The sequence below is a fragment of the Temnothorax nylanderi genome, unplaced genomic scaffold (assembly GCF_030848795.1).
Source record: "Temnothorax nylanderi isolate EJ_2023f unplaced genomic scaffold, tnyl_v1.0 TNYL_tig0300_pilon, whole genome shotgun sequence".
Lineage (NCBI taxonomy): Eukaryota > Metazoa > Arthropoda > Insecta > Hymenoptera > Formicidae > Temnothorax > Temnothorax nylanderi.
The window spans coordinates 46553-72945 of record NW_027249362.1 but is presented as its reverse complement, the minus strand read 5'-3'; the positions used below and the strand labels follow the sequence as shown (position 1 = coordinate 72945).

General features: G+C 33.6%; 2 protein-coding genes and 1 long non-coding RNA gene across 9 annotated transcripts in view; 2 read left to right on the top strand and 1 right to left on the bottom strand.

The window, feature by feature from the left end:
- The first annotated feature begins 527 nt into the window (after nt 1-527).
- On the top strand, nt 528-2456 carry LOC139780830 (uncharacterized). The gene is made up of 4 exons (XM_071719537.1): nt 528-618; nt 696-809; nt 1881-2130; nt 2444-2456. Exons 1-4 carry the CDS (start codon nt 528-530, stop codon nt 2454-2456), a joined length of 468 nt encoding a protein of 155 aa, XP_071575638.1.
- LOC139780829 (uncharacterized) lies at nt 2457-3821 on the bottom strand. Its single transcript, XM_071719536.1, has 3 exons — nt 3169-3821; nt 2993-3092; nt 2457-2915 (listed from the first exon to the last, which is right to left on the bottom strand). Exons 1-3 carry the CDS (start codon nt 3819-3821, stop codon nt 2457-2459), a joined length of 1212 nt encoding a protein of 403 aa, XP_071575637.1.
- Nucleotides 3822-6693: 2872 nt separating this feature from the next.
- The window catches only part of LOC139780835 (uncharacterized), a 63432-nt gene continuing 43732 nt past the window's right edge, over nt 6694-26393 (top strand). The window contains exons 1-3 of one of the 7 annotated variants that reach the window (XR_011720350.1): nt 6694-6989; nt 7843-7934; nt 8471-8871. This is a non-coding gene — a long non-coding RNA (uncharacterized lncRNA). Of the gene's footprint in view, nt 7228-7842; nt 7935-8449; nt 8872-26393 lie in introns of all 7 variants that reach the window. The other 6 variants (XR_011720348.1, XR_011720345.1, XR_011720349.1 and 3 more) reach the window with 6 other exon arrangements.

Below are 26393 nucleotides of genomic sequence, written 5' to 3'. Positions count from 1 at the left end.
CTGTTCCTGTTCCTGTTCCTGTTCCTGTTCCTGTTCCTGTTCCTGTTCCTGTTCCTGCCCCTGTTCCTGTTCCTGCCACTGTTCCTGTTCCTGAATTATGTGATGATGATGGGATGATTGGAGATAAAACTTTAAATCAGTCATCGAAAAGAACGAAAGTTCCTCCTGTTTTTGCCCCTGTTCCTGTTCCTGAATTATGTGATGATGATGGGATGATTGGAGATAAAACTTTAAATCAGTCATCGAAAAGAACGAAAGTTAAAGGATTGAACTGGACAGACATCGAAACACAGATATTCATTGAATTATGCATCGAAAAACGAATAATTCAATTAATGGACGGAAAGCGCCATAAGCATATCGATATATACAAATCACCAGAACCGAATATGAAAGAAATGGGTTTTATTAAAACTGGCGCACAAATGAAAACCAAATTAAAGCATTTAAAAGAGGCATACTTTAAATGTAAACGAAGTAACAGCGTTAGCGGTGCCGCCCGTACGAGTTTTCAATTTTATGATGCTATGGACCAACTTCTTGGCGGAAGGCCATCCGTTGAAGCAATTAACAATCATGGCATTGATTCATCTAGTGCCCAAGATGCCAATAATCAAAGTAAGAAGAAACTTATTTGTATTAACTTTAATTATTATTTAGTTATCTTGTTCTTTATTAATACAATATATTTTCAGTATTGCCTGTGGATGAAGCATCAAATATGGAAGATTCTTTGATTAATGTAGAAGTAGAAATAGAAGAAATAGAAGGAGAAAAAGAAAACATAAAATCTGCTAAAAAAACAAGTGGTTAGTATTTTTATATTCCATCTATATATATATCGTAAAATTGAAAACTTATACGGGCGGCACCGCTAACGCTGTTACTTCGTTTACATTTAAAGTATGCCTCTTTTAAATGCTTTAATTTGGTTTTCATTTGTGCGCCAGTTTTAATAAAACTCATTTCTTTCATGTACGGTTCTAGTGATTTGTATATATCTATATGCTTATGGCGCTTTCCGTCCATTAATTGAATTATTCGTTTTTCGATGCATAATTCAATAAAAATCTGAGTTTCGATGTCTGTCCAGTTCAATCCTTTAACTTTTTCCGATTTCGTTCTTTTCGATGACTGATTTAAAGTTTTATCTCCCCCCCCCCCCCCCCAATCATTCCATCATATATATATATATATATATATATATATATACATATATATATATATATATATACAGGGTAGACCATTTTAATCAATCCACGCGAATAACTCGAAAAAGAAGTTTTTCAAAAAAAATTTTCATACAAAAGTTTCTTGACTTCGAGGGGGACATAACGATATACCATAATATATAAGGTGTTCCATTTAAGAAATTGAAGGTGACCTTCATGTGATCTTCAAACGACTATCCAAGGTCAAATCAATAACACCATCTTATGTCCCCCTCGAAGCCATAAACCATTTTTCTAAAAGATTTCTTTGAAAAACTCCTTTTCGAGATATTTGCGTGGATTGATTAAAATGGTTCACCCTGTGTGTATATATATATATATATATATATATATATATATATTATATGGAGGGGTAAAAATCACAGTGGTGTAAGTCAAATTTTTAAAAATATTTTTTCGTGTGCATAGATGCAATTTATATATTGTATAGATTGCATCTATCCACGCGAGAAAAAATTTAAAAAAATTTGACTTACACCACTATGACTTATGACTTTTACCCCTCCATATATATATATATATGCTATTATATATTATATATATATATATATATATATATATATATATATATAATAGCTATTTCAGCTAGTTTACATAATATTGTTTTTTAATACAAAAACGGGCGATAATTGCAGTTTTTACCTTCAGGGCGGTATACACAGGTGAAATTGGCGCAGAACTTCGCAGAAGTTTTTGCTAAATGTCAGGCACAGCAAATGCAAGGAGTAATTGAAAAACAAATGGATATGTTTAATGAGTCCACGCAGGCGCAAATGATGTCTCAACGTCAGTGGGAAAAGGAAATGTTAGAGAAGGAACATGATCATCAACTTAAAATGTTAAATAATTTTATGGCAGGAATGCAAGCAATGCAACATAGGAACAACTTTCAGCAACCGTATCCAAGCAATTTTTATGAAAATTATCCTCGTCCACCATTCTCGTCGACTCCAATTCCTTTTCATTCATCTGCCCCATTCATAAATTCATGTGGCTTACCAGAACCATCTCCCCCAATATCAACGTCATCCTCATCGTCAATATACACAACTTCATCTTTACCTTCATCATCTTACGGACATTCTTTTCAGACAAGTATTCCAATGTCTTCACCACAATTAACTTCGCGTTTATTTGATTTAAATAATATGAAGTAAATATACATGTATAAATAAAAAAACTATATTTATTGTATTCTCTGTTTATTTTAGTAACGTACAATAATTATCGTAACATACTTTTACGAAGCGGGTAATGCGTCGACAGGTAGTCTGTTAAATGCTGACGAATACGTGATCCAGTGACGTCGTCACGTTCCCGATTACTCATATCCATTGGCTGTTGATATATTATTTGTGCTTCAGCCACATAATTAAGCCATTGCTGAATAAATGCTTCATTTTTTATTTCTAACAAATTTTGCAAAATGCAACAAGCACTTGTAATGTTTGGAACGAACAAGTAATTAACATCAATCCTTTTTAAAAGTATTCTCCAACGTTCTTTCAACCGCCCAAATGCCATTTCTATTGCAACCCTCGCTGAATTGAGATAAACATTGAAAGACTCCTGTTCGGCTGTAACCGTACCAGGATAGCTTTTCATTACCCATGGCAAAAGTGGGTACGCTGGGTCTCCGACGATAAAATATGGTACTTCCAAGCCATTGATATTTCGCGTGTTCTAAAATATAAATTATAAAATAATATTTAGACATGTGATAAGGTATAATTAAAAAAATATATTAATTGTTACTTTACCTGTGGAATAATATTTTTAACATTCCTGTATAAATTGGAGTCTTTAAATACTGCAGCATCATGAGTATTTCCAGGGTGGCGAATACAAATATCTCTAAATCTGTACATAAGAAAATTTATTAATTATGACCTACAGTATCATCCTGTGATTAATATAAATTGTAAATAATACACACCTGCATTTGTCATCGACAACTGCCTGTAAATTAAAAGAAGGCCAACCCTTACGGTTAACGTAATCCCGATAACCCTCTGACGGTGCTAATATGGGTATATGAGAACCGTCGATGCATTCGATAATTTGCGGTATGTGGGAAATTCTCTCAAAACGTGATGCTATTTCAGAAGCTTCAATTTCATTTGGCATTCGCAGAAAATCTGGCATTATCAATTCATTGATCGCATTTACAACTCGATACAAACATTTTTTTACAGTGGACTTATGGATGCCAAATACGTTTCCAACTACCCGATACTCTGCGCAACTTGCCATTTTATATAATGCAACAGCGACTTGTTTCTGAATTGATAACGGTTCTCTTGATTTCAAGAAAAGAGGCTTTGGCTCCAAATTCGGTTGTAACAACGAACACAGATAATCAAATGTATCCTTTCGCATTCGAAAACTTTCTAGCCAATCTGAATCAGTGTACGTCGTCAGAACAATTTCATTCCAAAAATGATTACTCCTCGGTTTCATCCATATACTTCTTTCAACTCTTATTGCGTTTAAATACGTTTCCAAAATGTTATTCATTGGTAACATGCGTGCATAATGCGTAAGCATTGCCATTTGGAGCCTCTGCAATCGTTTAATTCTGTCCCACATCTGTCTTCTTTTACGCATAATATTCATAAAAAGAAGATTTCTTCTTCTATTATTTTCAAAAATAAATTGGTAATAAAACTGTATAAAATACTCCTCGGGTGTCATTATATAAAATTAATGTACTTGATTCGAACTTAATGAATACAACACTTGTTAATCGTCAAACTGTCAACGATAAAAATATCTAAAGGCGTAACTTCAGACTGAGCTGTCAAATATGGTAAGATTCAGGGCGATCCCAAATACGATCCCGTCAATTTTTTAGGTCTCTTTCGGTGTAAACGAATGATGACTAGACCTACTTTGGATCACAATATAGGTCAGGCCGCGATCAGGTCGCTGGGTGTAAACGTAGCCATTTTCTTTAGGTTTGCTGATCTCTTGTTTTTTATGAAAAAAATGAGTACCTAGTTAATATTGCGACATGTTATTACTTGAACGTGGTAACCACATTTACGCCCTGACTTAACATTCTCACTACATATGCGTTTCTCACTACTTGTTCCAAGATCTCAAATTTGTTTATTATCAAAAGCAATGAATTTAATTTGCCAGTAAATAATTTAAAAAAATAACGTAGGTAGCTTTTTGATCGACCAAACTGACAACCTTTATTGATATATTTCACAACGTTTCGACCATAGATTTTGGTTCTTTTTTAAATCATATTGCCGTGTCAATTTTTTACACGTTTATTTTTATACATATATAATTTTACTTCCTCGTGACGCACAAATTATATTATTTTTTAAATCTATGACTTAGTTTGGACATTATGTCAAGCAAATCAATAATTTTATGAGTATATTACACACTTGAAAAGGACCAAAATCTATGTTCGAAACGTTGTGAAATATATCAATAAATGTTGCCAGTTTGGTCGATTAAAAAACTACCTACGTTAATTTTTTTATTTATTATGTGTCACACTGAAGAGGATCTAAAAGTTAGACCAAAACGTCTGTATTTTGTATGTTTGTATTAAAGATTTAATTTTTGTATTGTATAGATATAGTCGCTTTAACATCAGCGTGACGCCCCGCTCTTGCTTATTATTAATTGATTATATATTTTGAGAGCATTCTTTTTTATTTTTGGATAATCAATAAAATTTTTTCGGAATTAAGTTGCAATTATATCAAAGCCATATTTATTTTTAAATCATTACTTACGTTGCAACAGGCTAATTAACTCTTAACGTCATTAAAGATTATTTAATAAAATATTATCAAAATAATCAATAACATAACATATATAATGATTAATCATTCTTTTAAACAAGTACAAGATTTATATTAATTATTAAATTTATTTTGATAAAAATCCGAAATAAATAATAAAAATGTCCGAGATAATTTCTAAAAATTACAAAGTAATCTAGAATATAATAATCTTTTCTCTTAAAAGAAAACTAAGAGGTTACTGTTAAAATTAAAAACTGTTAAATCTATTAAATTTATTAAATTATGTATATACTTCCTGTTAAAATTTCGCGACCCAATATTTCGTGCAACGCGAGTGTTGAACATGTAGAATGTAAGTACATTTTCCGTATATTCGTGAACAAACGGGTTCGCAGATGCGAAAACTCGAAACTTTCTCCGATGGCTTTGTCGGATTTTGACAAACGCGTTGGGGTAAAGTTACGGAAAGTTCACGACGTGAAAGACGACGGTTAGACAGGTGACTCCGTACGATGAGATTTTCTTTATGCTTGGAGCGCAAGCGTCAAATCAATTAGGGACGAGTATTTTATAGGCGCATATGATCATTCGCGCCGATATATTTACAAAACAACAGATATATTCGCAAAACTTCTCCTCGCCCAGGATTCAAGTACATCAGGAACCGATATAATTGTAGTGATTTCAATTCTCGTTACCATAAAAAGTTTTCATGCATTTCGGTCTTTTTGATCGTGTACCTTAATAATGTTATCTCATTGAAGATTTAATTTAAATTAAGTGCATATTAATATAATTATCTATAGGCAATTTAATATGTATTTTATGAACATTTAGATTATGAAGATATTTCAAATAATAATGAGTCAGATGAATAAAAGTAGAACGAATACTGTTAGGGAGAAATAACGAAACCGTATGTTACATTACACGTATTATTATATACATTTTGTATAATAATCCTTTGCTTTCTGCCACAAAAAATATGCTTTAGTTTTTAAATATACTCACTTTCAAGCGCCAAGCTAGATTCATATCTAGCTTCATATCTAATACTCATGTATTCTAGTCATTTAAGTACAAAAGTTCGTTAAATACAGAATTAAACATAGAGTCCGCATTTTTTTATTGTTTATATCGCTTATTTGCTAGAACAACAATGACATAACTCAAAGTTTTCCAAAAAATCAATTTATGTTTTAAACCATTAAAATTTAGTAATATTATTTTTAAATGCGATTTTGGCGTAATAACTGATTGTAGAAGAGTAAAAGTATCTAACTATATATTAGCTCCTCATTCAGTGTATTAAATTCTCAACATTCTTTTGCAAACAAAATGACGTGACCAAAAATGTTATTTTTTAGTTATATCATTGTTGTACCAAATAATGAGCGATATATCTTCAATGCAGTTTGCATGAATTATTATAGAAGTCTCTGCTTTAATTTCGAGAGCAAGCAAACACTCTGATAGTATAAACAATTATTTTTTTAAATCTCTTTAAAGCGAATTTTTATTCGCCCCCGCAAAAGTGGCAAATAAATACGAGCACAGAATTCGCTTGTTTTTCTTTATGTAACTCAATACGTTTGCAAAGCCCTCGTCTACGGGGCTCGTGCAGGTTACGAATCAGCCCTGACGCGACCAGCCCCCACCATCGCCTACCAGTTCTAACGGAGCGGGCTGTGTCGGGGGCGCCTGGCGCGCGGCAACCCCCCGGTGCTCAGTAGCTGCGCTTCCTCCGCATCAGGCGTTACGCACGCGTTTCGCATCCGGATCCGTGGTGTGCGTTCTCAGTAGAGGCGGATATATCTCGCGAATTCTCTCGCGCGCGCGGCAAAAGGGGGAGCCGATCGAGTGTATATCGCGATCTATCTTGCCGCGCGAGCGTTTCCCGCCCGGTCGCGCGAGCAATGTACTCACGATCTTCCTGAACTTCGATCATTTCTTAACATTGTCGTCATCTTCATCGCTTAACGCCGTTAGTATCGCGTTTCGTTCTGCTATCGGTGCGTCCGGGGCACTTCACGACAATCGGAAATAAAATTTCAATTTTGTGCGTCTGCCATTAGATGCTAAGCGAAATAGATCGCGCTCTTCATAGTGATCCATTAATCGTATCGCGAATAAACTTAAAAATTAAATTTGTCTAAAAATTTCCTTTAAAATTGTGGAACGCTAAATTTCAGCGTTCAGCAGGAAAGATTTACCGGTGATATGTGAGATAATACTATAAAAATTAGTTTTATTAACAGAATGTGTTTCTGTATTTTATTTAGTTCTTAAAAAATTCTTTTAAAAAATATTTCTTTAAAATATCGGTTTTATATTGTTATCAAAATTTGTACTTGTAATTGTTATATGAAATTATATTCAATATGAAAGAATATGAATGATTTAGCGATAAGTTTGCTGGTTATACGTGCAACGAGCTGTACGATCGAAATGCTATTTATTTTTCATCGAGCAAATCGATTTTTTGTAAAAATCCTTTTATTGTTTCAAATATTCATTATAATATTATTTACATCAATTACGCATGATGTTTCACATGTGCAACATAATTGCAGACCATGTATTATGAAAATTTTGATCGACTGCATCATAAAATTTTATTCGCGATAAAATCGATATTTTTAAATAATGAACTACGCATATCTTCTTTATAGTACAATTTGTCGCTTATTTTTCTACATTTATGGAATTGAAAAAACAGCAATCTACTCTACATAGTTTTGAAACACGTAATGTCCATTATTCCGTTATTAACAATATTCAGACGTAGCTTACTGCGATCTGCTAAATTATAAAAGTCGAACTTATATATAAGTTAGTAAAACGGTAGATACTGAACAAAACACAGCCTGTCAGCCTGGAGCACCAGTTCATCCACACGATGGTGTCCCTTACGTCAGAATGGACCGAGGTCATATTTACTGACCCACCTCTTTTTGACCTCATTTAGCGCGTTGTAGATATATAATATCGCGGTCGCGTCCATATATGATTCAAAACATTGTACTTTATCTGGGTTAATAATTAATAAAATTCTTGGAAATTAAGGTAACGGTGTATCTAAAAGGAAGGCTCGTTAACTTTCCAATTATTTTCAATTATTCCTCTAATTATTTCTTGGACGTGTAACGCATATAAGATGATTTCGGGGAGATTAAGATTATAGAATTATTTATGTATCTAATATACATCTGAAACACGTATATTTAATTACTCTAAATATATGGTTCTATATTTTTTAATAATCTTCATACATTCACAGGATACTTATAATTTTCTTTTTAAGTTAAAGGACTTTATTTATATAGACTTAATATTAAAAAAATTATTTGAAGCTATTCTCAAAATTTTGTTAGAAAAATACGTTTCTATTTTACAATCACTATGACGAGCGCTCATTGAAAATCGCGCGTCTCTATAATTTAGATTCTGCAATTTCACGTACAGATCTTACACCGTTCTCGTTCGTGTCACTTGTGAATGTAAATTTTTGACAAGGACGAACGAGAGTGCGTACGATTTTCGGTTATCGCGTATTCGCGCGGGACACCTTCGCCGTTTGCGGAAATGGTTGCTGGAAAAGATATACAAGAAGAAGCATGATGGAATAACGCGGTGCAAAATCTTCGATAACCGGACGAATCACTGACCTTTATTCGCAGGTGGAAGGATATCTAGTGATTGAGTGCGCGATCGAGAAGAACTACCGTTCGCCGTCGGGTCGTCGGATCGATCTCGAAACGCTTTTCATTCTCCTTCGTTCATATATTTCTCGCTGCATCTCGCGGGATTTTCTTCGACGTCACATCAAAGGGACCGTCCTCCGTCGGAATTCCGTTACGTTGAGGGTGAGTAACTTTCCCAGAAAATCCGCAACCTGCGCCGTCTCAACTTTAAATCAGATTCTACGAAAACAGCCAATTCAGCTAAAAACGTTACAGTCCCGCTGTTGTTGACTTTATTTTTTTTTTCTTTTAATACCTATGCCCGCGATTATATGAGACGACAATCATCATATCTTTGTTCTGTTATTACAAAATTAAAGGTCTGTATTTCTATACATATATTTTAAAATCCATTGATCATTATTCAAAATTTGATTTCATTATTGTGTAGAGATTTGAACAATAATAAAATGTTATAACAAACTAACAAGAAAAAAGAAAAAGAAAGTATAGAAGGATAACAAGCCATATCTTGAACTTGTAATGCAGTCAACGTAATTAGCGCTTTTTAAATTGAAATAACTTTGGGTAGCTTCCGTAATACTAACGCAAACTATTTCAAAAATATATTTTTGAATACGGACGTTTCTGCAATATTATTTCGAAGTCAGAAGGATATGAAGTAACGAAAATTGACTATAGGATGTAAAATTGTTTTCTCATCTCGTTCCTTATTTTTACTAGCAATAATGTTGCTTTATCTACATAGTCATGATAATTAATGAGCTGAATGAAAATTTAAGCATCTTCGAAGGCGTCGGTGGATTCGGAGGCCAGTAGTGCAATTCTGTAACTCGTTATGCCGTCGTTATGAGCTATAACGACAATTGCGCAGCTTTTTTACCATATAAAATATCTGCGCAACGATAGTCGATACCTCATAACGAGTTACAGAATCGCACTACAGGAAAGTCAATCATAAGCCGTTCGTAGATGATAAAAGTGCCTTTTCACGTTGACGCTCGACGCTCATTTTCAGCAAGCAAAAATCTTCTGAAATAATATCTTTTATTTATATATATATATCCATAAAATATTATTACTTGAAGATATTACTTGAAAATAATTAATATTTTACGTATTTCGAAGTCTATGTTTGATTATACTGGGACGATAAACGGTGATTCAGCGACGACGCTGAATATTAAACAATTTCAACTTCATTTCTTTGACGCTAGCGTCAAAGCGAAACCACCACGTTTACCTTGTTGACGCTCATTTTCAGCGTCTCATGAATTGGCACCTTAAGGTCTTGCAAACACAAACTTTCTGACGCTCATACGTGATATACATTTTCCATAATACACGTTACCTTTTGTCAGAGCGCGCACTTAGCACGTGTCTCGGAATAGCTATCGATTGTCATTTACCTAAATTACGAGCTTTTTACGTAGGCCGATAAGGTCAGACGTGACTTTTCACAGCTATAGCCGGGTACCGTATCGCAACCAAGACGTGCCGTCGCGTCGGTTTTTCTTTATTTTTTTTCGTCCGATAGTTACTTATATCACGATAAAGCACACAAAATCGTCACGATTATTACGATACACATCTGTGTGTATCGTAATGTACAAATCGTTTTTTTTTCTTTTTGATATGCCGATAAATGACATTTGTTTTGCTCATTATACATCGCGATAAAGAAATAAATCCGGATATAGCAAAATGAAACACTAGCAAGACAATCTCAGTAATTCATAAAGTAATTTATGATGATAAGGAATCTCAATGAAACTGCGCGCAGTTATCGTGAAATTGTTTCCAGATTTTGATATTGTATAATGAAAATTTATTGCTTGCTTTATCGTTGTGTATATGTTTGATGTAAACAATGGAGGATGTAATTCTATTCTCCTTTATATAACAGATTCCGTGTTATAACTGAAACTGAATACGAGTTTCACGCTTTCCTATATAAATTCTATATTACTAACTGTTTATTTGATGAAATTATTTAAATATTATTGTACATATATATACCTATGATATTGTGCTGACCAATATTTTTAATTATAGAATATAGTGATATTAAATTCACAGATAAGAAGAATTATGCTCGAGAAACAGTGTTGGATTTATTCTTTCAAAATATTTACATTTTGACTATTTTTATGGAAAGTAATCAATATATGTATTTTAATAATTAATCGTCACGTCATGTCATACTGGCCAAGTCGTTACTTTGACATTTTCTCCTCTTCAAAGATCATTAAATTCATCATATTTCTTCGAAGATCATTGAGTCAAGCACGAGTCTCCTTAATTGCGTGGCGCGTTTATCGTCACGTTTAAAAGAATATACGCGGCCGAAGCCGGAGACACCACCTGCGGGCGTTGCTCAAGAATTCAATTAAACCATCGGCGTGCGAGTTTTACTCACGCGAGATGCAAATTGCATCGCTACACTTAATAAATACATGTTCCAGTGCAATTCCGCGGTTACCAGGCGAGCCGCGCGATCGATGTCTTCGCCGTAAATATTAATTTATAATATTACGCGCATATCTCGTGGCTAAGTGTTTTTCTCTATCGAGCGCTCCATGCGCTCGATGCTCGACAGGATAACAGGTTGCGCGATTTTATCGATGGCCTAATTGAAAGCGCACCTCGGGCGCAAATGCGCGCTCGGCACGAGTCGGCATTAACGATTTATCACGTGTCAATACGTATCCGTATTTCCTGCCTACTGCATCACCGAGAGATCCTACAGCGATCCGAACCATTTGCGAGGCCAACGTCCGACGGATGAACCGCCGTTTATTAAACACGTCCGTGAAGTCGCCGCGGGATGACGTGAAACGCATTCGCGCGCTGAATATCTTAACGAATCGCCGCACCGCGAACGTTTACAAACTCAATTAACTTCGCGCAAGATTGGCTACTATACATATAATAAAAGTCTCAAAGCGAATCGCGTGAAATCAAACGATCAAAAGTGATCATCGCAATTTCTGGGCACAATAGCAGAAACAGTTTTGTCATATACTACTGGAGATCATAAATAATAAGTAGCTATGTATGCTTATTATGCAATTAGCGCGATCTAAAACTCTAAATATACTATTTGTTGTGTATAATCGAATTTCAATAGTTTGAAGAAATAGTAAAATTGTAAAGTAATTTTCTCAGATATAGCATCTAACTTTTGATTGATAAAAATAAAACAAAACATATTCTTGACGTGCCAAAAGTATATCGCTTTTTGCTATAATAATGGTATAACCAAAAAATTGTTATTTTTTTAGTTGTCTGCAAAAAAATGATGCGGATTCAGTACACTGAATGAATAGCTAGTATATTTTTATTCCAAACAATTATTACACCACAATTACATTTAAAAATGATATTACAAAATTTTGACAATTTAAAACATTCAAGCTTATTTTCTAAAAAACATTGTTTTTTTAGTTATGTCGTTGTTACAGCAAATGAGATATGTTTATATATATTAATGTATACATATTAAAATACATTGCGTAGTACTTAATTCTCTTCATCATATTGTGTAGAATAGACTGGTGATATACCTACGTTAAAACTAACTTGCACATTATCAATCTTGCGCGTGATACGATCGCACTATTCGAGCTCATTGACTCTATTTATGACTGGCTCAACGATATCCCAATCTTTGCACGCGAAAAGGAGTTATATAAATTGCTGTTTCATGCATATGAGGCACAGAGATATTACGGTAAACCTGGGGGTAAACCGCAACTTACATAAGTTCACCAGGTAAATTAGATTAGGCGTTTCACGATGGTTTCGTTTTACAATAATGCATTTCATTGTGCTCCCTAATACCGGCATCAATAGGATTATTTCAATCGATTGCATTAGAAAACAGATAAACTCAGTCCAGTCTTTAAAATATTATCGTATTTTAGTAATCGGATCGATAGCGAGGTACCACGTCGCAACTACATCATCAAATGGCACTGCTATAATTCCTTTCGTATTTTTAGTCATGATTTATCACTTCAGGAGTTACTCCAAACTTCAGTTTATTTTCCTATTTTAAAACAGTTTTAGCATAATGTAGAAAGATTACTGGATTTCGGATGATTTTAGTTAAATCTCAAATAAAAATCGCAAATCGTTGTAGATAAAAAAATTCGTCTTTAACATATAATGAGTGGAGTGGAGTGGAGTGGAGTAATATAATATAAATGTGGAAAAAGAGGAAATTTAATAACAATCTATTTATATTTATAATATAAATTATTCAATTTAATGTACACAAATTTTAATAATCTTACGCTTTTTTAAATTTATTTCTACAATAATGATTCAAGGAACTAATAAGACACTTTTGTAATATTAGTTCTTAAAACAATTTTAATGTGTCTACGTAACATGGGAATTCATCGCTCACAAGATTGAAGATTTAATCAACTTCGCAGACTCACCCACGCGTTACGGCTTGATCGCCTTTAAACGCGAACGATGTCTCTAAATCTGGGCAACATGTGCGCTATTGTTCGCACATTTGCGATAAGCTCTCTTCCCAGCACCATTATCGCCTCGATACAGTTCATTACATCCTCCCGGTTGTTTGAACAAAAAAAAATGTTTACTTACTGACTGATAAATCGAGCTGGGAGTATTCCGCTATTCTATAAAATAAATGTACGACACAAATGTTTCTTTCATAAATAAAAAACAGCAGACAATGTGACGAAATTGGAGATTATGTATATTACAAAATAAATATATGTATTATGGTAATATGTATACATTAAAGAAAAATGTGTAAGTAAGGCAAAAAGAATACAATGAAGATTGATAGATGAAAGTGATAAATAATAGTGCCATTTATTTTATAGAATTTACTCAGTAGTCAGTACTGCACTACGTTTAAATAAACGTTCCACATAGGTACATAGATGTATTTTTTAAAATAAAAATGTTTAAAAAATTTAGAGTCCCGAAATGGAAACGCGGAACGTTATAAATTTTTATTCTCATAAAGTATATATAATCGTTATACAGAAATATCATTCTCTCTCTCTCGAAGTATGCGACGGTACGTGAAATTCAGACAAATATTGTAGAATAATATTCTGGAAATCTATGAACAAATATCGAAGGGAGCGTATATCCGGGATTTGGAAATAATGCAGTTTCGAGATTGGAGCGCGTTCTCCGTGCCGTCGATTTTGAAATTGTAATTTTTCAGACCGACGTTGCTTCGAGAAGATAATACTTCCGGAAACGATGACATTTCGACGCGACGCCGACGCGCTCTCTCGATGCCGCCCGCTGCCGTTCCGCTTTTCTGATTTCTTCTTCGGGTACTTTGCATGCGCATCGCACCGCATCGAAGCCGTGCAAAAACTTTGACCTGTTTCGCGATAACGGAGTTATCACGAGAGACGTACGTCGTTCCATCTTCGGCTTTGCACCACATGAGACGAATTAAATCCTTTTTAAAAAACAAAAAAGATCTTATCTCCCTGGTAGAAATGTATGCAGTTTTCCTAGCACCCTTCCAGTTACTGTCTAGTATTACTGCATTCTCATTTGTGTAACAATACTGCGTAGGAAATGGACAAGAACTTGATAGAATTTTATTCAGTATCTGAAGCAGTTTTCCTGGTAAAAATATATGCAGTTTGCGTGGACACCTGCCCAGTTATTGTCTAGTATTAATAGATGATTATTAGTTAAAATACTGCGCAGGAACTGGATAAGAACTCAACCAAGTTTCATTGAGTTTCCATTGTTTCCAAGACATAATGTAATATTGATTCAGTTTTATAACGTGCGCGTATTATACAGTCTGTATAAAATTAATTTAAAAGATTGCGTAAAGTGTTAAAAGATCTTAAAACTGCGTGAAGAATGAGTGAACGTGTAGAAAAACATAGAGCAAGGAAAAGGAAATTGGAGGAAATAAGGAATATGACAGGACAAAATTTTGTTGCAGAAATGACAACTAATAAGGCTATGATTGTAAGTGAGCAAAAGACAACAGAAATGTATATTAATAATACAGATTTGAATTGCGATGAGAACACATCAGACTATTCTGATGATAATAATATTAATGATATAAAAAGTAAAACTAAAACTAATCCTTAAAAATGAAATTTTTGAAGAAAAATGTAAAAGTGTTTATCTATATGCAATCCGAATATAAAAATAAGGTCAATGAGAGTGTCATACTGCAAAACATCTTCGGTATATAAAATATATTATATACCGCTACTTTTAGTATAATACGCACGAAAGATTTCCTGCACTATGACTCTCATTAACCTCAAAATTTTACATTTAGCAATCAAATATTACTAGAGCAAAACTGTCCATTTCTTTATCAGTAGATTTGCTTATTAATCAATTCAATCGTTCATTTATTGTCCAGTTATTGTTCAGTAAATGAGTTCAGATTTTGCGCATCTTTTGTGCGCAGTAACTGAAGGAAAAGCGTTACATCTTGATTGGAATCCCAAGTAGTTTTACTTCTCAGTTATTAGACAGAAGTTAATATAACTGTCCATGCAGTAACTGCTAAAAAAATGCATGACATTTCTATCAGGGCTATAATAATTTCGTCACGTTGTCGCCTGCGCGACATCGTTCTCTAATTTGTAAAGGAAATACGCGATGCACATCTGCGTAGTGATCTCGTTAGAACTGTTGTGTGCTCATGCTGCCTTAGTAATCAGGGCAACCTGCACAACCAGCGTTCCATTTGCACTCGCGTGATAAAAGGCGAGGGTTGCGTGGCGAGAAACGCGGATAAAACGCGATGGATTTCCTCGTCGTTGCGTAAATATAGTCTAGACGAATTAAAATGCGCGTTCCCTTCGCAACTTTGTCCGATTTCAACGGAAAAAGAAAAAAAAAGAAACGAATATCTCTGACGATAGAGTTTTAACTTAAGCGTAAAAAACGGAAGATGTCTCGGACGGTATTATAGTGTAATGTACTTGCATTTACTTTGGCAATGGACCATAAAAGCTCCGAAGGTTCACCGATACTTTAACTCGCAATCTTAAAGCGTCTCGCCAATTGAACTTTCTGATTTCTTACGCTCGACCGCTCTATCCTTAGGTCTCTCCGACCGTTTTATCGGCTTTGCGAAATGCATTACACAGGAGGGAAAGTCGATTTATGAGCACTTGGCTGACTTGGCTTGCGACTTGAATAATTTTATGGTAAGGCAAAGCCCATGTTACACGTATGTCTGTTGATCCTTTTACTACACGCAACTGTGTCGCTATCGAAAACGACAACGTTAAGCCAGGAAGGATTATTCGCCGAGTTTAACTGTAACTTTGGTCTCCGTTGCATCACGCAAAGCATGAGGAGAAACTGATATATGTATAAGATATCTTTTAATAAAATATTAACTACAGCCATATAACAAATATATTTCAATAATTATATTTAATAATTATAATTTATATAATTATTAATAAAAAAATATTTTTTAATAATTATATTTAATAATTATGTTTAATAAATATTTTATTAAATAAAATGCTGTAGTTAAAACGCTTCGAAATGTTTTGAGAAACAAAAGGGTAGAAAACTTTTTTGAATAATTGCAAAATGATAGCAGTCGTGCAATCGACCCGTATATTTATCACAAAAGAATGCTGTAACAAACAGCAACGCGATATTATTTGTTTCCAGGTGATTTAAAACTCTTCCTTTTGATCTTTTTCTGAATAAATTCTTTCTCACTTACCGCATCTAAAATACGATAAGTTGCAATTGTGAACAGATTCGTTTAAATTCGAATTTAATTACACGTATGAATCGTCGAAATGCCGTGTAACCTTACGGCTCGAAAAACAAAGTAATTTGCAAACTACCCACGCAATAAATCAACCTGAAAGAATCGTGTCCAATGGTGATCCAATGGTGATGTGACTCCGAAAAGGGGCGCGATATGATCTCGTTAGCGCGTAGAAAGATTTATCGTTAATTTTCTGCCCACTTGTCTGATGAGTGATTTAGTCAAGAATAGGATACACAAGAAACTATTATTCACTGTCTTTTCGATGTGTTATTAGCAACAGGATCTTCCGTTTTAATTTACAGTACTAAGTTTGTATCATAGTATAGTACATGCCGTCGCGACCAACCGTTCCTCTTTAAGACTTTAAACCATATACATACATTGTATATCAGACAGGATAGTAACGAGAGTGCAATAATAAAGTACAGAGGCTGGTGGGTTGCATAGAGGATAAAAAAATTTGCTGCTAATGATGTAAATAAAAAGACTTGCGTTTTTGGAAGAAAAAAATTTCATATTTTGCACATGCTAAAATATTCAAGATTTTCATACAGTTTCATACGCGAATTGACAACAGCAACAATACATTTAGTTGCAGTTAATTGCAGTTATGAATTAGAAAGCTCGGTGTAACTATGACAGCGTTAAAATAGACACAATGCGGCAATAAGCAAATCAATATACTTATCTGTATAATTTACTGAGAAGACTGTTAACGTTATCATTTATTTATCACGTCTTTGCCGATGCCGCGTATCCTGCCATCTCACTAAATCTAAATCAAACGAATACAAGAGCGAGCAAGATCTTGCAGTCGCGATACTTTAAATTTGCCTTCATACATTTTTCACAACACTGTTATATAACCAACGTCACAAAAGCATTATGCATTTTATTTGCACGTACGCAGCAAAGGGAAGCTCATTTATGAATCAATAATCCTTTTTATACTCCATCGACATGTGCCGCTTGACTTTAGGGCACTCGTACGTATCTCGCAGAAATAAATTGATTGGATTGGGTAGTTATTATTTCACAAACAATTCAATTCACACCGAGAAAAGCTGTACATATAATAAAAGAATTATCTGCATTAAAGACAGCAACATTGCGGTTAAATTCGCCGTAGATGCGTTTGTGTAACCTTATATTTTATTGCTTCCTCATGGAGGAAGCTTTGTTTTCGTAAATTCGTATATGAATCTTTGATTGCGTATAAAGTTGGATCTAGTCAACCAAATTTAAAAAAATTATATATGAAATAGGGGTAGAAGAAACCAAAGAAAAGATTGGTTTTTTAGTTTTTTCTGCCAATATGTTCATATTGTTGTAAAACGTCGAAATATCGCCTAAAAAAAAATGTCGGTATGTATGTATGTATGTGTGTGTGTATGTCTGTGCCAAATTTACCAAAATTTCTATAACTCCAGAATTAATCAACCAAATCTTAACGAATTGTATATGAAATATGGGTATAATTTTCCGGGAAGTGCTATAGAATGTATAGTTTTTCGTTATCTATTTTCTGGAAACCGATTTTTTAAATTTTTTTACCCGTAAGAATTAGAAAAATTAAAAAATCGGTTTCCAGAACATCGGTAACGAAAAACTACACACTCTATAGCACTCGCCGGAAAATTCTACCCCTATTTTATATGGTTTTAATACAAATTCGGTCCAATAGTTTTTAAGTTAATAACGTTTTTTTTTAATTTTTATAATTCTTACAGGTGATGCACTCCCTGGAAAATTCTACCCTTATTTCATATACTTGTAAAAATTCGGTCCAATAGTTTTTAAGTTATTAATGTTCAAACATACATCACCCGTAAGAATTTCATTATTTCATAGTTTTTAAGTGTGCAAGTAGAAACCTTCGCTCACAAAGCTTCCTCTATGAGGAAGCCAAAACAAATAAATAAATACTAATAATTATGCATCGAATAAAATAAAAGCTTAAGAACTATAAGTAAACAATTGCATGAGGAAGCAATGTGCAAGTTTCTACTTGCACCATTTCTCCATTTTTTTTATACTGATATGGATCATATTATAAAATAAACTATTGTATTACACGCTATACCTACATACGATACAATGCGTTATGTATTTATTCGCGCATTTTTTTATTTCCACTTCCGATGAAAGTGACGCTATAACGCTTTGCCAGTCTGATAAAATGGCAAACGGAAATAAATGTGAATTATATATTCTGAAAGAGCAGCTGTTCTAATTCTTTTAATAAGGCTTCTCTCGGGAATAGCGTTTTTATGCCCACAAAACCGCTATACCATACAGCTGTGTGATGGTACGTGTATTACACGTGTGCGGCAAATAATGTCACGTGCAAACGTGTTTTCCTTTTCGCTGGAATATTTGCATAATTACTCGATGCTTACTTAGCGATCGCATTCGATTGAATTAGCATTCTAAAGTTCATTGGATCATTAGGTCTAAGTAAACAATAATATTAGCATAATTGATCGCAGCGTGCGATTTTAACGTGGAGATTGCGTCAAGTTGAAACTTGCAACTTCCGTGTAAGACAAATGCGTGTCTGTGTACGAATGTAAGTTGCGTAAAATGATTTCGGACAATTGCAGCTTCCACGGAATTTTACTTAAACGGATATTGTATGCTTTTGCCCGCTTTCGTGCATGGGAAATTCGATGTCCTTGCACATAAGCAATAAGAACAGCCTTATCTTCTTGTTGAAAAATATATCGTCGTCATTTTTTATGAAAAATTTTCGCGCGAGACTTTGTATTATCTCAAATATTTTTCCTTGTTCTTCTGGGATCAGACTGCCTACTAAAGTCATCTTTTTCCCTATTTCCCCGCTGACACATTCCGCGCTGCATCGTATCCATAATGTAACGTAACGACGATCTTTTTCGCACGCGGGATAAGTCGGCAGATAAACCATAATACAACGACCTCAGCAGCTGTCTCCTAAACATAAGAACGCGAAAAAGTGCGACATAAAAATTTGTTTATGTGCTCTCAAGGATGATTGCCTCTGTCATAAGCAGCATTTCAGACCTGGATTACCGAGATAAACGGGGTATCACCAGTAAGTTACGTTTTTGATAGCAACGAGAGAATAATGCGTTAAAAATACGTTAAAAAATAACAATGTAAAAACAATCGTGGACATAATGCGCGTTTAATTAATGTATATAACATAATCGTTAACTTCCTCTACTGCATTCGGATCAATACAGATAAACAACTAATTGTAAAATATATTAAGCGCAATTAAATAATTCGGTCACAAAAACACATTTCTGTTTTGATTTATTTAAAATGTATTGTATAGTGTAATTTATAAAATAACCACACATGTAGCTTTATATTTTTCGTAAAAAAGCTGAAGAGCATAGATTAACGTAAAATTTTATTTTCAGATTTGTACGAGTAACAAGAGCATTATAACAGCTCGAACAATCCGAGATTTAGTTCTGATCGATCTTTAAAATGTCAAAAGCACACGGACTATTTTATTGAATATTTTATTGAGACAGAAAAAAATGCATAGGCGCGGTTTCGGCCAAAAATCTGAGTTTCGGTTGGGTTTCGGCCGAAATTGAAAGGCAGTTTCAACGAGAAACTCTTTATTTTCCACAGATTCCCCAAAGACTTGTTTAAAAAATATTGTTATTTCATGTTTAGAAATGTTGTTATTATTGAAATAATATGATTGTGATACTAAGGATAATATATAGCATACTATAGATTGTGATAATATGTGTAATTATTATTTTAATAATTAAATTATAATATTTATAAAGAGAAAGTACATAGTACATAGTACATAGTACATAGTACATAGTACATAGTACATAGTACATAGTACATAGTACATAGTACATAGTACATAGTACATAGTACATAGTACATAGTATATAGTATATAATATACTATTTATGTGTGCGCGTATATATAATATGGTTTTTCTAGGATTTCCATTAAAGTTTCGGTTTTCGGTTTCGATTTCAACTGAAATTAAAAAAGATTGTTTCGGTCGGACTCTACTTAGCGCTGCCGTTTTACTGCTGCGCTCTGAAACAATTCGCTCACGCGGTTCATTACACGCACTCCCACTGTCGTTCGTCCAGGATTAATCTGTACGACGCATTTCTACGACATTTCGGGCGATCGATAGTATCGATTCACCTACGGAAAAAGGGTCGCCGCGCATTACACGTATGTTCACCGGTGTGCGCATCGCGGGTACTTATGTACCCTGGGTGGGATATGACCTCGTGTATGCCATGCGATGCGCGCGATACCCGGCCGGCGCGGGCGTCCGCGTTGCCGTATCGTGTGCGACAACTAGGGCGATACTATGTCAGATCGGCATTAAAATGTTTCCCCGGCAGTCTGGCAGCGGGAACGCGCTGATTTAAGCCGCGCATCATTCCGCCGTAGGTCGTAATTATTTCACGGGAGATACGCGAGACTTAAATTTCCGTCCACCAGTCGGCTTCAGACGGTTTTGACGTCAACGGCCAAAGCCGATAATTCGTCCCGGCGCGGCGGCGTGTATGCCGTTATTATCGTGCCGTTCTTGATTTTGCTGTCGCGAGTTAAGTGCCGCGTTGTTTTGACGCGAAACTCAATGCGGAGAAGAGAAACAAAGTAAAAGCGAGCGACAGACTAATTAGTTTTGAACTTAAATAATGAAATGTGGTACTTATTCTTGTATAAACGCCAAACGAACAGTTTAATATTGATTTTTTAATCAAATAATTACGATGATCCTGATAAGCATGGTACACACATAAATCGATGGATAACTGAATTGGAAGATAAATCAAGTTTTCTATTAAAATTGGTCGATTCGCTGGCAAACTTTTCTTATATTCGCTTATTGTAATATTACCGTCGATTACCAAGAAGCAATTAGTCTTGTCTCTCAATTATCACACTTCTGAGTTCCTAAATTATTGAGATTTACTTTCTAATTATATTTAGAGTTGTTATAATCTTGATTTGTTGATAATAATATAATATTATATGTATAATAATAATAATACAAGTAGATGTATTAATGATGTAATAACACTAATTATATACAGTATAATAATTTATCTTAAAGCTAGATAATATTTTCCAAATATTTACGGTTATCTGTTGAAAGGAGTTGTGTGTTGTTTGTTTGTTTTTTTATTTTATTTTATTTTATTTTTTAGAGAAATTAGAGGAAAATTATTGTTGAATTATACGAATCATTTACGGGCAAGTGATAATTGTGATTGAGACCTTTCTTTCTCTCGACGAGACCTAATTTATTTTATCAAGGGACTCCAATAGACCTTTGTTAAACCCTCTGCTATCAACTGTATCATTGTAGGCGTCTCTAATCTTGGGGAAAGCTTTCTCACTGTCTTACGTAGGTTTCAGCTAAAATATTTTCTCTTCTTCTGTGATATTCGGTGAGTTAATAAATTAAAGCTGAATTCAGATTGTATAAAATTATAGCAATTTGTTGTTAAGTTAAATAAGAACTTTTTGAAACAAAAATTATTTTGTTTAATATAAAATCCAAGTTTCAAAAATTTACTGAGATCTTTTTAAGATTTACGTGATAATTTCTCAGCATTTATCTAGTTAATTGTTGTATGTATTTTAAAATATATTAAGAATTATTAATAGATGCATCTATTATTATGTATTATTTTTCAATGTAGGGGAGACCGGGGCGAAGTAGTCACTATTTTTTCGGTGCCAATTTTTAACAACAAAACAAATAATTTTAGTAAAATGTGGTATACCGTTGTAAAGAGTGAACCCTTGTTTCTCGTTCTCAGCTCTATTCTGTCATCTCTCAGGACATGCAGCACATATTATCCAAGTGCTCGTCGGAATCCGACCACTGCTGCTTCTTTGATTTTTGCCCGAAGCCTCCATAATATGGCTTGGTGACGACTTCGCCCCGGACACAGATTTTAAGTTTGATCGCTCATGAAATATTAGAAATCAACGAAAATAAAAAAAATTTACTGGATTCGTGTTCAGCATGCATTACTCTTCAGAATCACTTATCTCGAGATTCGGAAAAAATATAATATTTAAAATATTTTCAATTTTTGACGCGCAAAAAATTTTACTTTTGACCTCCGAAAACACGTTTGCCTTAATTAAAAACACAACATGGTATATAATCTTACCAAACTCCGTTGGTTACATAGGCACCATAAGTAGTGTTTACAATATTAATGGCGAGTTCACACAACATACAGATTTCGAGATAATTGTAGTGACGACTCCGCCCCGGTGACGACTCCGGTTTCCCCTAATCATTTCTTGACAGTATTATAAGTTTTATTGAAGAATGGTACAGAGTTCATATTCATGAAATACAATTGACATTAAATATACTATTAACATGTCACAAAAAGTATGCTGATTGCTTTTTATTGTACTGCCATATTAACATCGTTTTTCTTTGGAAAAAATAATTTTACAGTAAAGTTTAACGTGCATAACCAATTTTGTTATGTCGGAACTTAAAATAGAAAATTTGCAAGATTTTCTTTCCAATAAAAAATTATGTGGTCTTTTAAAACTTTTGTTTCATCTTAAGACGAAGTTTAATCGCCTCAATTTTTGGTCATGATGATGAATAACGTTATGAGTTATAGAACTTTGTGTATTGACGCTTTTTTGTTGTAAAACAAAATATAAGAAAAGAAATTATTTTTTTAGCAAAAAATAAGAAATTACGATTAATTAAACTTTATTTAATAAACATCGAAACCTTGTCTTTCAAACTTTATGTTAGAAGAAGTTTTACATATATTTTAGTTCAGATAAACATTTGATATTAGAAAAGACCCAATTAGGTCTTTTATATAAGGTAATAGTCTAGCCATTAAATTTCCTCAATTTTCCGCTATTAAAAAAGAAAGCAAGAATGAATTCGAGAGATTCAATTTTGTTCTACGATACTCACACAACACGATCCGTTCAATATTAACGCAATGTAAAACGGCAATAATAACTGTGTCGAAAAAGCGACGAAAGAACCATGCAATATAAATAGCATACAAGTAGAAGGGTTACATGTGGCCTTGACTGACATTAAATCGGTTTGCATATCAGCGGGGACGTAATGATTCACGTATATCCACATAAGATAGACCGTAGTATCAGTTGTGCATTATTAGCGAGCGTGGATCGATCCTCGATTGAAGTTTCGTCATGACGCGAAGAAGCAGCTTTGTCCATTTCCTTCTCCCCGCCTTCGCGAATTCAATAAAAATCAGGTTTCTGCATGTATCGCTCGGGTAGTTCAACATAATTAATACGTTCTGTAATAACTTTGAACCAGAACACGGCTCTAAAACTTTGCAAGTAGCGGAGACCCTACCGCGCTTCTGATTTAGGTCTAACTGGGTCTGGGGAGTTACCTAGCGGCAGCCATTATTATAGTATTAATCTAGTTTCGCTTATCAAGCCAAGTAAAGTCTGTTTATTACTCATTTCCCTCTGTATACGTACGAAATACGATGCATTTCCATCGATCTATGTGTGATCCTACACGCTTTATTAATTGTTCTATAAAATTATTAAGCGCGCGCGCGCGCGTTTTTTAGAAATTTATTATAGAATTTACTTATTTAGAGATAGATGATCCTGAGGGCTCTTTATGAATTTTTTGGAAATATTTGGATGATTTAATTGTGAGAATGAGATCGGCTCGATTTCGTAAATTGATGTGGTTACGTATAACCTTTCAAGTGATGTTTACGTTTTTTTTTAAATCTTATGATAATAAATCCAGTAATGGAAATATAATTAGAAAAAGTTTATTTGCACATGTGAAGGTGTAACAACACTTTTAATTCACTCCGATATCCGCTAAGATACAAGTAACTCCAGTACGAATGACAACACTTTCGATGCTCGGAAACACATAGCGATCTTGGATATAAAAGGACTGAGTGAAAACGTTAGTCTGTCGTTAAACAAATGTGGATTGGACACTCTATATGCTATTCCGAAAAAGCTTGAGATGATTGTAAAGCGTGGAAAGGATAAGTTGACTAATACCAAAGAAACTGAAGTGGTCTACAATTGATTGCAACGATTGCAACGTATCGTATATAAGACAAACTGAAAGACATGTAGAAACCCGCGTTAAAGAACACCGAAATGACATAAAGAAGTATGACGGTAACCATTCGGTCGTTAGCAAACACACTGGCTAACATATCATGAATTTAATTGGTCCACACTGGAAATTTTACACTGGGAAAAACATAAGAGAGGAAGAGAAAAATAGCTAAAATGTTTTTTATCAGAACACATAATAATACCATTAACTTGAAAAAAGATACTGAAAACTTGAATCTTTTATACGATACACTGAGAAAAAAAATTTCTGTATTTTAGTAAATATTAGTTTGCATACAACTGTGACTCCATTTACTAAAATAAAGAAAATTTTCTTTTTTTATTAGTAGGTATATGTGTATTCACACTGAGAACAAAATATACTAATAAAAAGGAAAATTTTCTTCATTTTAGTAAATGGAATCACAGTTGTATGTGTTGTAACTAATATTTACTAAAATACAAAAAATTGTTTTCTTAGTGTAGAGTTATACAATCCACTTAGTCTTTGTTCTCTTGCTATTGTGTTTACACTCTAATGACTTACACCACATGATTGGTAAATGATACCAGTTTGCTATTGGCTGTTGGTGGGATTGACCGTTTTCCTCGGTGCTCTATATACAATGGGACCAATCACGAAGCCACACTGGGTTCTTTGAGACAACGTCACCGTTACAAAAGCAGTTTGCCATTGGCTGTCAATTAGGATTGACTGTTTCTCTCTGTGCTCCATGTACATCGGGACGATATACGAAGCCGCACGGCGAGCTTGAGATAATGATACCGTTGCAAGAAGCTTTTTAACCTCGAGGATACACGCAACATGAAAATCCGTATTTTGAATTATTTTTGTTATGTTAACAGATTTTATAATTAAGATGTTTCGTAGAACAGCCTCATTGTAAATCTATAACTTAGTTTACACTTGATAAGGACCATGGTCGAAATGTTGTGTATTTGAATATTATATTAATAAATGGCCAGTTAGGTCGAATTAAATCATCTCCTTTGTTAATTATTGCTGGCGAAAAACAAAATTACCTCACTTTTAATTTATTTGAAACTATTATTAATTAAACATTTAGAAAATAATGAAACAATACTTTTAATTATAATTTGCTAAATTTTAATTGTTCAAACGAGAAAGATATATGTTTTATGCTTTATTTAATATTATACATTGTTTTAGGTACTATACTCTTTCTCGTTAACATCTCTTCAAACTTAATTTTTATTATTACACAAATATCTACAAATAATAATGTCAAATAAAAGAGAATATGCATATTACAAAAAAAGGAGCTTTACAATTTTATCAAAGTTCATAAAAAAAACTTTTGTATAATTATATAAATACATTTATATAATTATAAATATTTATTATTATATTTAATATTACTTCTTTTTTATTAATATATTATATTAAATTTATTATTAATATTATTTTTTTATAAATTCAATATTTAATTTTTAATAATTCAATATTTTAATAATTCAAAAATTACTTAAATTAAAAATAATTTATTGTTTATTATTTGGACAAATGTTTTTAATGTATCTGTTTGAAATGAATAATATAATAATCGCCTTTAAGAGGCACTTTTTCTAGTATGGGATGACCTTGCCTTGTAACATTTGATTTCAATCATTCTGACATATTGACGGTCCCGCGTTCGGGGAATAAATTGTCTTTGCGATTGATATCTGCTAAAATCGGACAGAAATATTTTTCACATTGTTGCGATATTAACATATACTTAACGAAGGC

What these genes read in the sequence shown, in the direction of transcription:
- LOC139780830 (XM_071719537.1), top strand. Translation starts at nt 528, where the DNA reads ATGGACCAACTTCTTGGCGGAAGGCCATCCGTTGAAGCAATTAACAAT. An exon ending in CCAAGATGCCAATAATCAAA is followed by an intron (nt 619 to 695) that starts GTAAGAAGAAAC and finishes ATATATTTTCAG; the next exon opens with TATTGCCTGTGGATGAAGCA. An exon ending in ATCTGCTAAAAAAACAAGTG is followed by an intron (nt 810 to 1,880) that starts GTTAGTATTTTT and finishes TTTTACCTTCAG; the next exon opens with GGCGGTATACACAGGTGAAA.
- LOC139780829 (XM_071719536.1), bottom strand. Translation starts at nt 3,821, where the DNA reads ATGTGGGACAGAATTAAACGATTGCAGAGGCTCCAAATGGCAATGCTT. An exon ending in GTTGTCGATGACAAATGCAG is followed by an intron (nt 3,093 to 3,168) that starts GTGTGTATTATT and finishes TCTTATGTACAG; the next exon opens with ATTTAGAGATATTTGTATTC. An exon ending in TTAAAAATATTATTCCACAG is followed by an intron (nt 2,916 to 2,992) that starts GTAAAGTAACAA and finishes TTTATATTTTAG; the next exon opens with AACACGCGAAATATCAATGG.